General features: G+C 52.1%; 1 protein-coding gene across 3 annotated transcripts in view; it reads right to left on the bottom strand.

The window, feature by feature from the left end:
• Window positions 1-393: 393 nt before the first annotated feature.
• Window positions 394-12,417, bottom strand: part of MMP17 (matrix metallopeptidase 17) — a 78,148-nt gene continuing 66,124 nt past the window's right edge. Inside the window, exons 7-10 of one of the 3 annotated variants that reach the window (XM_064522046.1) lie at window positions 9,871-9,953; window positions 5,576-5,728; window positions 2,523-2,789; window positions 394-1,400 (exon numbers count right to left, since the gene is read on the bottom strand). In XM_064522046.1, coding sequence (XP_064378116.1) covers window positions 1,072-1,400; window positions 2,523-2,789; window positions 5,576-5,728; window positions 9,871-9,953 — 832 coding nt within the window. In that variant the 3' untranslated portion in view covers window positions 394-1,071. The remainder of the gene's footprint in view (window positions 1,401-2,522; window positions 2,790-5,575; window positions 5,729-9,870; window positions 9,954-12,417) is intronic. The other 2 variants (XM_064522047.1, XM_064522048.1) reach the window with 2 other exon arrangements.

The raw sequence follows: 12,417 nt of genomic DNA, 5'->3' as shown, positions 1-12,417 counted from the left end.
CCAAATTATATCTCAGGAAATGGATTAGCAGGGAGAAAATGGCCAGGAGCATTCCAGTGCAGCTCTTGTGCCACTCTAAATTTTGGCTAAGTTATCAAGAAGAGTTTCAGGCTAACTACGCAGCATCCCTCCCCCACTCCGTCCCACCCTCCACAGTGCAGCCAGGCACGACAGAGTCATGAATGAATGAGATCCAAAACATTAAACAACCTGAAACAGAAACTCCAAGAGCCGTCAGTTCGCGTGCATGGATGAGACTGGTTCGGTGGGTGTAACTGCATCCCATTTGCATGGCTGCGTACAGCAGGTTTGCTGCCTGCAGAGAGGCAAGGCTGCTCCCGAGCCTGGGCCGTCAGCACCTGCAGAAGGTGGCAGATGACTGTGAGATCTGTGTGTAGGCAGCCAAGGTTTATTAGATAAACTCTTAAATTCAAATGACTTGGATACAAAGATAAGCTGCAGCGCCTTCTGAAAGGCAAAGGTGTTTCTGACCCATAGAAACTGATACAGGTTATCTTGACATCAGTTACCACAGCAGATTGGATAGTAAAATGATCAGCTTGCAGTTAATCTTAGTGAAGCCAAAGTTTCTTTCTACCTAGTACATCCAATGGGATGTGTACACTGTGTCATCAAACGTCATCTTAACTACTGCATGTCTCCTCTCGCCCCGCTGCCTCTCCTCCCAGGAGAGTGCCCCCATCTCACCAGTATTTGTTCTGTTCTCATGTTGTTCACAGTAGCTTTCCCCTCCCCTATTTGCAGTTTTTAAACATTCAAAGCAACACATCTGTATGGAACGTTTCTAAACTCGACATTATAGGCTGCTCTCGTCTTTAACTGGATGGGGGAATAAGAAGGTGCAGAACTCAAAATCTGTTATTAGACCTTTAAACTAAAATTAAAAAGAAAAAAAAAATCACTGTTTATTTCTCATGGAGAATTCAAAACCCTTTTCTGGTATGTTCCTAGGAATGTTTTCTTCTGCTTGAAACAGCGTAGCATCAGGGGATTCCATCCACCTCCCGTCCCTGAAGCACCGTGGTGGTGTTCGGTCCATGTGATGAGACGTCATAGAGCTGCGCACATCAGTGCTGCTGTCCACACGCTTGTCAGCACAAGGCTGGCCGACAGTCTGAGCGCAGGGCAAGCCTGCGGGGAACTGGAGGATGAGGTGCAGGAGCAGACCTCGTAGCCGTTTTCTGAGCGGCTCTCATCATGCTGCCCCGGTTTGGAGCGTGCCCCAGTCCTGCTGCTCCCTGCTGCTTCTGGGGAGTCCGACTGCATGTCGCTGCACACCAGCCAGTCTCTAGCGATGGACTGGGGGTAGCCAGCCTCGGCCTCCATCTCGCTGTCCAGCACTTTCCAGTATTCCTTGCCCCTGAAGAAGTAGCTTGCACCTGGGAACAGAAACCAAAACCCACAGGCAAGATTAGTGGAGCTGGGCAGTCCTCCAGTGGAAACCACACAGGCGCGTCTACAGCAGCAAAGGAGCACGGGCACCCTCAGCTGAAACACCAGCAGCGCAGGCCCGTGCCATTTTTGCCAGTGCCCTCTGTCAGTACAGCGGTGGTGGCAGGACGCTCTGGAAGCTGCTGCTGCTGCCTGTCTGGGATCTCACACACGCCTGAGCCAGACAGGAGCCACAGGACAGACGCGTGGTGAGATGCAGCTCTTTGGTGGGACAGCCTGCGGCAGAGGCATCCCACTGGCACCGAGGGTGTGCAGGGCGACCAGCCCGCCGCGACCCACGGATACACGTACCTGGAGCCTCGTACGCATCTCTCAGTGGCCCTTAGTGGGCGGCCTGGTCTGGTAACAGGGCATGATAAGGCCGAAGAAAACCTCACATAACTGGTAATGGTGTGGTATCCCTATTCTTAGAAAAATAATCCATAAAGGGGGGAGAGAAGCTACCTCTGTGTGCTCAGTTCTTCCCGCTCAGCAGAGGACTGGTCTGAACGCTCTGTGCACCACTTCTGCCCCCATGAAAGGCCCAGCTGGGCCCTGGGAACCTTCTGCACGCAAGCACGTTTTTCCCACGATGAACGGGGAGGGTTTGAACTCTCTAAGCATGTTCCACACTTAGAGGGCCTCCTCTCAAAGCGAATGGTGGGTCGCTCTCAGCAGCTTCTGGAATTCAATTCGATAAGCCTCCGGAAATGATCCTCTCCTCTGCCTGGTTTAACAGCTGCTATTACACTGTTAGGTCACCAGTAAATAAAACCTGGAGGTATCACTTTATTGTGAATGAATGGCTGGCTTTAAACATCTCCGGTAACAAAATTTCCATGGTCTTTCCGGGGAGCAAAAACCACTGAGAAATCTAATCCCTGGAAAATAAGTCCTAACAGTCCTAATTCTGGATGAAATATTTCCTTTAAAAATTTCTTCATCCACATTCTCATTTATCTAGCTAAAAATCCAACTACAACCAATTCAGCGAAGAGCAAAAGAGCATACATTAGTATAAAAATCATTTGAAAAAAAAAGATCAGCTGTGTTCTTTTAATAAAACCCACCGGACTCACCGTCTGACCACCTCATGGCATCGTCCAAAGGGCTGGGAATGCCCTTCCACAAAGTGGTCTCTGAAGGGTACCCCGGATCCATCCGGCGCTCGTGGTCATCGTAGCGCCAGTAGAGATTGTCCTTAAAGAAGTAAGTCTTGTCATTGTGGGCCCAGGAGAAGGCAGCGTCGATTCCTCCCAGCGGCAGACCGAAGTCGGAGATGGGCCGCGGGTAGCCTTCCTCCACGTTGTTGTCTTTGAACAGCCAGTATCTGTCTCCTGAGGAAAGGAAAGAGGCGCATGGCAAAATCACATTTGTTTCACAGCCGAAACCAGCCTTCCCCACAGACATATAATGACGTTTCATTATCTGCTGCCGTGACGATCCTCAGGGCCGAGTCGTCGGCACTGAAGAACGGGACCGTAAGGAAGCAGCCCGGTGGGGAATCTCTTCGAATCGCTGCTTTTTTGGGTCAGCCTCTCCCCGGCGCACAGCCCCGCGCTGCACCCGAACCGCTGCGGGCGTGACGGCTCCCGGCCACGAGCCCCGCGCTAGCTCAGCCGCCTCCGCCACGCGCTCGGTCGGGGCGCGGGGTGTCCTGCCCATTTCATTTCTGCCTAAGATCCGACTGCAAGAGATACAAAGCTACGTGCGGCTTTTGAGGACAAACTGAGCACATTCTGCCCGCGGCTCAGCTCTTGGAAAGCACAGCATATTCCGGCCTGGGAAGGGAACACGCCACACTTTGGAGTCAGTCGGGCTGAAAGACCTGTTGATTTTAAGAGAAGTAAGGAAGGTGTGCAGGGGTTGAAAAAATCACATTTGAGCAGCCCACTGTCCGTAAGATGCTTTATACAGCCACCACCACCCGCTCTGATGCTACCCTGGGCAGGAGAGCACCGTCAATATTTTCTTTTTTTTCAGCGAAAAAATGAAGCACTAAAGGACTTGGCCGTAGTCATACAGGGAGCCTGTGGCTGGACAGGAAAATGAACCCAGATCTCTCAATTCCAACTTAATACTCTAACCGCTGGGGCGGTCTGTCTATTTATAAGCTCTCTCTCTGGTAGCCTGTGACAAGGCAGGATCTCTGCAGCGCCCTTCTGCATATCACACAACCTACTTTAAAGATCAGGTTTTTCCTCCCTCAATTTTCTGGAAAATTTGAAGAGGCACTTAAACAGATGCCCGTGTGTCAGCAGCAGGGTAATCTGCGTGCTTTGGTTTCTGTCCAGGGATCAATGAAACAGCAGTGGAGAGAGAGAACGAGACAGTATTTGATGGCTGGGAAGAAAAATCTCTAGCTTAACTTTACAAGTTAGGCAGGACTAACTAAGGCACTACACGGGGCCACAGAGAGCTGTGTTTGAGGGGAGGTGACTTGCAGCGGCACGTCTCCAGATGTGGCACAGCTGTAATTGTGGCACCTGCATCACACGCAGTCACTTCTGGACCCGAGCTGCGTGAGGTCCATCCGTCTGTCTGTCCATCCCCGGGGAGCCTCCTGCCCCCGCTCACCGTCCCGGGGAGCTGCGCACCGGCAAGGGAGCCCCACGCAGCCGGATGGGGATGGCGGCCGGCTCCCTGCCGCGCGGGAACGAGAGCACCGCCGCACCGCGTAGCGCCTCATCCCTGCCACGGGCCCGGATGCCGCGCCGACGTCCGAGCTCTCGGCGGGGAGCAGCCCTGCGCGGAGTCAGCGCTGCCGCGGGAGGTGCTGGATCTACATCCCGGAGCGTCAGCGCCTGGCTAGGAAGGGCTGCTGCCCCGGGAAAGCACCGCGATCATCCAGCTGGCTCGATTCCCCCGAATTAAACCCATTTCCCGGCTTTACTCGTGTGATTCGGCACCTCCCAAATCAACGCTTCCCCCGCTCGGAGCACAAGGTTAGAGAGACAAAAAGCAATTTCCAACCGGGAGATGCATAGCGGAGCCCAGTTATCCCATAAACCCGCTTTCTGCCAACCGCGGCGGACCCAGCGCGCAGTGCACGGCGGCGGAGCAGCTAGGAGCCGAGCCGGAGCCGGAGCCAGAGCCAGGCGCGCGGGGCAGCGAGCTTGTGCCGCGCCGGGCTGCGCTGCCGAGAGGCTCATGGCGAGAGCAGGAAACTCCAGCCGCGGTGGGGGGAACTCATCCGAGTCTCTGTGCCGCCAGAGCAGCCCCCGGCAGCAACACAGCGCGAGGACCGCGCGGGGTGGGGATATATTTAGTTCTTCCCGCACGTGACTTTTGGGAAACACGACCAAAGGCCCGGCCGAGGTTTGGATGACTCTGAGCGCTGGGGTGACGTATCATCGCGCGGAGCAGGCAGGCAGCCCTGGGGACCCGCACCCAGCCCTCGGCCGTGCCGCCGTGGCCACCGCTGCCTGCAGGGCCAGCACGGGGCTGCCAGGGGAATCCCACGGTACCAAGTGATTTTAGGGGCACTGTGGCATGTGGAAGATGCTAGGAGGACATTTCTTTAGGAACTGAGAACTAATCTCTCTCCTCCAGCTTTTCAGAAGGAAAGTTAAGGGATTTTTTTTTTTAAATAAGAGGATTATAGCACTTATTTTAAGAAGAACATTGCAACAGAAATATAATGAGCAAACCTTTACTCTTGAGGTTTTCATTTTTGTCTCCTCTTCAGCGTCTTTTCTTCTCAGCAAAAAATATTAAAAAGAGAGAAAAGGCAAGAAGGAAAGAAAACAAACCCTGTAAAGCAGAGGGGCATGGTGGTTTCTGCTTTCATTTTGTTCTCGAAAAGCAAAGATACCAATTAGCTTTGTCTGAAGACTTTCTTAAATGAAGTTTGCCTCATTTTTCGTGGAACCTGCTTGCTGCGTTTTGACTGCCGTTCCTAACAAACAGCCTCGTTTCGCGCAGCCGGGCACTGCCTGGCTCTCAGACGGGCCTGGGCAGCCGGTCTCCCATCTCGCCTGGGAGAATCGCGTTCGTGAACGACACGCGTTTCCCCTACCTGCAGGGCTTGTCAAACCGTACAGTCACCTCGACACAGAGCTATAAACCAGGAAGACACGTCACTAGGGGTGTGGGATATCTCCATCCCTGCATTTGCTCTCACCTTTGAAGAACACAATCTTGTGGTCACTGGTTCTCTCATAGACTGCATCCACGCTGTCCAAATTCAGAGGCAAACCCCGCCAAAAACGGTGGATCTGGGCCGGCTGGAGGGAGACCAAGTGCTTATTGCGAGTCAGTCTCCAGAAGTACTTGCCTGGAGGAACAGACTGGACATTACTGAACCACACTGCAACACACCTTCGCTGGGGGGAAGAGATGACGGCTGCGGCATGAATCAGGAGCAGAAAGCAAAGTGCACAGGATGGGAGCCATGAATTACAAGCGTCCTGTTTCCCACCATCAGCTGCTAGCTCTTCATATCCCTGGCAGCCTTTAGGAGAAATCCCCAGTTTCTGGGACTGCGACAACTCCGGGACACCGCACTGCAGCTATCGCAGCCCTGCCTGAGGAGTGAAGCTCCCACCGGTGCTGCTGCACTGCTGAATTGGAGAAGATCACCCACGGCAAGAGGAGGTCTTTCGTCTCCTTGCTCGCTGCTTTTGCGTGGGGACTTCCTGGGAGCTGGGAACAGCAGCCTAAGGATCCCTGGAGCCGCTAAAAAAAGCAGTGCCCAGCTCTTTTATTCTTTAGAAATTTATAAAACGCTAACTGACGTATCAGAGGTTTCTTAAATGAAGAAAGGGAGTAAGAACATAAAGGGGGAGGGAACTATACTAATAAAGCAGGACCAGGGAAGAACAGAAAAGGAGGCACAACGAAGGTGCCTGGCTGCAATCTAAAGGCACGTGGTAAGTGGGGGGACAGGGGTCCGGAGGGGCTGCAGAGGGCCACATTTCCCGGTGGCACAAGCAGACACGCTTCCCACACCTGCGGTAAAGCTGCTGCGGCTTCTACCAAAAGAGAGCATGGCTGGGGGCATTTTTTTAATATTTTGGGGTACGGAAAAGGAAACAGGTTGGCCCTGTGTGGAAAGGATGTCTCATGCTGGATTTCTTAATGATTTTAGTGGCGACTCAAAAACTAACCGTCTTCACGATTTCTGGGCTCCTCGGCCTGCGTTTTTGCAGCACGCTTCATGCTGCGTTTTCCCCGGAGAGCCCCACACAGTGAAATCGGAGTCAAAGCAAGACGTCTAACGCTCAACTTTGCCTCGTATTTGCTATTGCCTGTTAGAAATTACTGCATGTTATTTACGTCTGCTTTTGCATTGATTCCCAAGGGGAAATGAGCAACAGAAACCAAAGATACATCTTTGGATTTGTATTCAAGATGCTCAGCTCCTTCTCCAGAGCTGGCAGATTGTGACACAGTCTTTCAAAATTTTATGGAAATTGGATCTTAGCCTAATAATGCAGGAGGCAAAACTCCAACACTTAAACATCTGCAGAGAGGGGTTTTTGTTATAATTATAAGGATTTATATCATATTCTTGTTCATCTGCTCCAGTTTGCATATTTGCTCTGACTGAAACCTATGGATGAATAATACATTCAAATCTGGTAGGAGCTGCCATAATTATAGATTCTTTTTAAGAACATTAAAAAAATAGTATTCAAACTCTGTGGCCATTGTAGGTCTATGGAAACACATGTAATTAAATAAAGATGATCTCCACATCTCTAATTAGAGAAGCACTAGACAAAGCCAGATTTTCACTGTTTTTTAAAACAAAATATAGCTTGACATAATTGCTTCTTTAGTAGCTATGTATCTAAACTTTTAAGTGCTCTGTGCTGATTTGACACAACGCGCGAAGCCCCAGTGCTTTGGGTATTTTAGCCATTTCCTAGCACTGGGCTCAGCAGGTGCACGACGGCAGCAAACACGGTCTAAATCTACATTCAAAGTCAGGCATGGACTGGGTTGATGGTTAACTTTGTTGCTGGGGTTTTTTTTGGTAGGCTATTAGGGAAAAGCCAAAAATAACACAACTGAGGTAGCGATGAGTTCTTAACATGACGCCTCCAGTTTGCCCACGCTCTTGTTTTGCCATGGCCAAGCCTGCTTGCCAAGTGCTGCAGTTACTTGGACACTCATCAGGCAAAGCCGGTCATGCCGGGGAACTGCTGCCATTAACATACAAAAGTATAATAAAATAAAAGACAAAAAACCCATCCCATGGTCGTTTCAAGTTAAAGAGCGTGATTTAAAACCATCCTCCAAGCTGGCAGATTGAGAAGGATGAAAGCCAAGTGTAAAGTCCTGCTGTCCCAGGCGTCTCATTTTATATGGATGATGGGTTGAGGCAGTCGCTTTCTTTAATACTAGGCGGTTTTGATTCCAGCTGTGTACCATGCTCTCAGTACTTTGGATGCCTCTGGCAAGACTGCTGCACGCACTGTGCAAACACGCACACACGCGCAGGCCAGAGTTGCTTTAAAACTTCAGGAGTCTGCAGCGAGGCACCTAAATCAAAGCAAGCCGAGTTTCAGAAGTGCGGAGAACCCATCATTGCCTTGAATAAAAGGCAAGTCTGGGAGCCCTGGGGAACGCCGGTCCCTGCGGCTGATCGCAGTGGGACACGCTTCTCCTCCGCTATGAAATCAGCTGGATCAGCTCGGAACAAAACGTTCATTGATGGAGAGCGCTTGTCGCCGGAGTCCATTAAAATCCTGCTCATGGGGCGACGTCACTGCTCCCCCGCGGCCCGGACCCTCTGACGGCAGCACTCGGGGGCTCTCATCAGCCAGGGCTTGCTTGCAGCTGCAACGCGCTGCCCCCGGGGCCTTCACGGTTGGGCACCGTGGGCATTTTGGCCCACAGTAAGCATACGCAAAAATAGGCATATGCAGAAAATAGACACTGAGATGGATTTCTTTTTAGCTTTGATTTTCTTGGTTCCTCTCTGAAAAAAAAAAAAGACGGCCATTTATCCTGGGCACCAGTTCTTGTTTCTTATTTTCCCTTCTTCCCTGGGGCTTTTTGGAGCCAGCATTTGAATCCACAGTCGCAGGGAGGAAACCGAACTGCTGCCGCAAGGGGAACATCCTCTTCGGCCCTGCGCGCCCCAAAGGCACGACAGCATCGCCCTCCGGGATCCTGCGGGAGACGCTTCTGTTTCCGTGCTGGATCGGTCCGGGATAGCCGAACTACGGCCAAGGATGCAAAGCAGTGCTCACTGGGCACTTCTCCATCTCGGAAAGACGGCAGAGAAAGCCCGTGGAGGCCAGCAGAGACGGCACCGGGGGGATCCTCGCAGACAGCCGGGCACCCCGGAGGAACGCTGTCAGCGGCTGTTTGCTGACACAGAACCAGATGGCTCCGTAATTGCGTGCGTGTTGCCTGCGAGTGATGCACAGCAAGCAACGGCAGACAATGAAGCGTAGGACGCAAGGGAAGTCGAAGGCATCCAGGAAAAAAGCAACAGAGAGCTGTTCTGTTAATCCTTAGTTCAACCCAGATTTCGACTTTATACTGCAATTATCAGATTGTAGTTCTTCGCTTTGAACTCCTGGGCAGCGGGGTGCAAAGGATCAGTGAGGGGCACAGTGCAAAGCGCAGTGCTGGATCTTCACCAGAACGGCCCCTTCACAGCGGCGAAGCCCTGAGCACCGCACGCGCGGTGATTAGCGGGTGACCTGCAGCACGAGGGCTTACCTCCATCAGTGTAACTGCAGAAACTCCTCTGATCTCCCTCCCTTGCGAGTGACCCACTAGGATCCTTCTAACCTTGTCACACACACAATTTCTCCTGGCTGAAGACTCCCTAGCTTAATTATGTGCTGTGTTAAAGACTGTTATTTTTTATTGTTTTTAAGTAAATTGTGTTTTAGTATCACTGGCTTTCTCTTCTTTTTTTGGATAAAGAGAAATGTGTGATCTACTGTTCAGTCGTTCGGATACCTTCACCCCATCCCTTCTGCTCCTGCTCCCTAGCCGTCCCGGTTTAGCTGCTGCCCCTCGCCTCGCACTCTCTGCCTGGCACTCGTCAGCGCTGCTGCATGTCCCTGGGCATCCGCCGCAATGGCACCTCCTCCGTCACCCCGAGCCTGGTGGGGCTGAGGCTGGAGGTGGCTGCTCATCTGCATTAAAACTTCCTTATCATCTGTCCTTAGCCTCGGTGGGTTGATTAAAGGTCTCAGACCTTTTTTGGGGGCCAAAAGGTGTCAGTGGTCTGTGAGAGGCATTGCTTGGGTCTGCGGGCTCTGCAAGACCCAGAAGTATTCTGCGGTCTGCAAACCTAGAGCTAATTTATCCTAATTGCACGCTCCAGACAGTCCGATATTGCCTTTGCAGCGTTACAAAGCTAGCCTGGCAGCGTCACGCGTACATCATCGTAGGGCTTCAGGCACACGAAGATCACTGACACCAGCAGCGGTGAAAGCAGTCGCTTACCTTTGAAAAAGAAAGCCTCTCCTCTGATCTGGGCCACGGCGTCGAAGTGAGTATTGCATCTGTTGGGCACATCCCTCCGGAGCCTGCGGAGAGAGGAGCCGGGTGAGACCGGGCCCATGCCGGCAGCAGGACGGAGGCACCCAGCCCCGGCTCCAGCGCGGCGCGGCGCGGCACCCCTCCCGGGGCCAGGCGGGACCTGCTTGCCCTCCGTCGAGCCCGCGCTGCTGCCGCTCGCCCCGGCCCGCGAGCCGCCTCCCCCAGCCGCAAGCGCCACAGCTCTCCGCAGCGCCAGGGCTGAAGCAAACCCCGCTGCAGCTCTGGGCTCGCGTGTTGAAGGAGCTATTTCTTCCTTGAGGAGCTGCACAGAACATCACAGGCGGTGCCTCTTTGCTATGCCTCGCTCTCCCCGTGCGCCCTCTGAACCCAGCTACGTGCGCGGAGCATCTCCAAGGCACGGGCTTGGGCAAACACCAGCCTGAAGGCAGTTCTGCGGCAGACGCGCTCCCTGGGCCACCTGGGACCATTGCTGAGAAGAGCCGAGAGACACAGACTCCACGTTTACTAGCTGAAGTAGCTGAGGGCCGCGCTGGCTTCCAGCTCCCCAGTGGCACAGGACACCATGGTCTGGCCAGGTGCCCTGAAGCATCAGGACACTGGATGAATAGAAAGGCAAGAGGCATCTGACTCCAGGGGCTGGGAGCACTGGTGCTCAGAAGCTGAGCTCAGAAAAGCCAGTTAGAGATGACAAAGCTGGAAAGCGAGGCAGCAGCAGAGACTAAACAAAGAGACTTGGAGGTGAGATGATGCCACATGATATATGGTGGAAGCCACCTGGCAAGTCACAGGCTGAGATACTGAGTTGCTTTTAACAAGGTGGGTGGGAAAGGCACAGAGTATGAAGGACCTAAAGAGCTATGAAGCCCACGTGAAAAATGATGATTTATAGAGAACAAGGAGAGGATGCTGGAAATACACACAAAAAAGCTGCTCCGGGTGACAGGCAAGCATAAATCTAATTTGCTGATAGAAGATTTGTGTTAGGTTGGCAGCATCAGCTTCACAGCCCTCTTCAGGCACAAAGGGACAGATGTGTAGGTGGACCCATTTCATCCTCCCACTCACTCACAGGGCAGAAAGAAGGGGTGGGGGGTGGATGAGTTTCCTGCTCCCCTGCTGCCATTGCAGGACGATGATCTGCTACAGCAGCAGCAAAAATTATATATATTCTTTTGTCCCTAGGTCCCCTACGCAACATGCGCAGGCACCAGCCAAGACAACGGTCATACGGAGGGAGCTATGGGGACAAGCTCCTTTAGAAGGTACACAGCAAGAAAGATTACCGATGGCACTGCAAATTCACACAGCTACTTATGCTGGCCACATGCTAGTCTGGGAGATACAGAGCCTCCAGACTCAGCCGATGTATTGCTGGCCTAGAAGAGCCCGTCTCAGCTGGCAGCACTAACTCAGCCAGCTCTAGATGGCATCACTACTGCAGGGAACAGCACACAGCAAGAATCAGCTCTTAACGCCGCTGAGGGCCAGCATGTGGGGGACACTCTCAGCACTAGTCATCACTAACGATCTGGGCGTAACACCAAGCTGGGCAATATGGGGAGAAGAAGGTGCCCAGGTGGGAAGAAGTAACTGCAGCTCAGCGTGTTTTTTAAGATTAGATTCTCCTATGACCCCGTTGCTGTAGCAGTAATCCAGTTGTTCATGTTTTCACTTTGTGAGGAAGGATGCTGCTGTTATCCTCTCTTTACAGAGGGGGAATTGAGGCCTAGAGGGGTGAAGTAATTTCCTCAAGGTCGCACCCAGGAGGCAAAGGCAGCACCTCCGGGGTGACCTGCTCTGTCTCTGCTGCTCTCACTGGGGACACTCTTGGCATCGGGCAAAAAATCTGTGTAACCATTAACTTCTACCTATTTACTCGGTGTCAAAAGGACACTTCCCTCCTAACCCTTCTGCTGTCCTAGAAGCAAAACACTGTGGTAACTCCAAAATGAGGATATGCTGGTTGCTTGATGACACACTCAGTATGAGCCAATTCAAAGCTGTGCTGGAGGCTGGCTCTCAGTCCACTTGTTCCAATATTCACCCCCGCAGGTACATTAGGGAGTCGTTCTCCGTGGAAAGATTTAGGTAAGTTATGCATGCACAAATCAGGACACTGCAGAAGAAGTTTGATTAAAATTTCAGCAAGGATGAGTTCACCTAAGGGCAATGGGGACAAATTTCCATTAACATGGGTGAAATTTGGAGTCTTAGGGAAATGCACAGCATTCCACAGTGATCCAGAATTTCTCGACATGCCTTGAATTATAAAAATCAGATAACAGATAAATAGCAGCCATCACTCACTGCTGCTATTAACCACTTCAGTTATGGGCCAGCTGGCCAGTCTCCACATACACTGCTTGAAAGAAGCGACAACATATGCAGGAGATGATCAGGAGACATAAGGAAGACTTACGGGCAGACAAGAGGTCTAGAGGGAAATACCAAAGCTGGAGTGAGCAGACAAGATCCTGATGCTTAAGTGGT

This window comes from Dromaius novaehollandiae, chromosome 17 (genome assembly GCF_036370855.1).
Source record: "Dromaius novaehollandiae isolate bDroNov1 chromosome 17, bDroNov1.hap1, whole genome shotgun sequence".
Lineage (NCBI taxonomy): Eukaryota > Metazoa > Chordata > Aves > Casuariiformes > Dromaiidae > Dromaius > Dromaius novaehollandiae.
The sequence above is the reverse complement of the archived record's forward strand: the minus strand, read 5'-3'. Positions and strand labels throughout refer to the sequence as shown.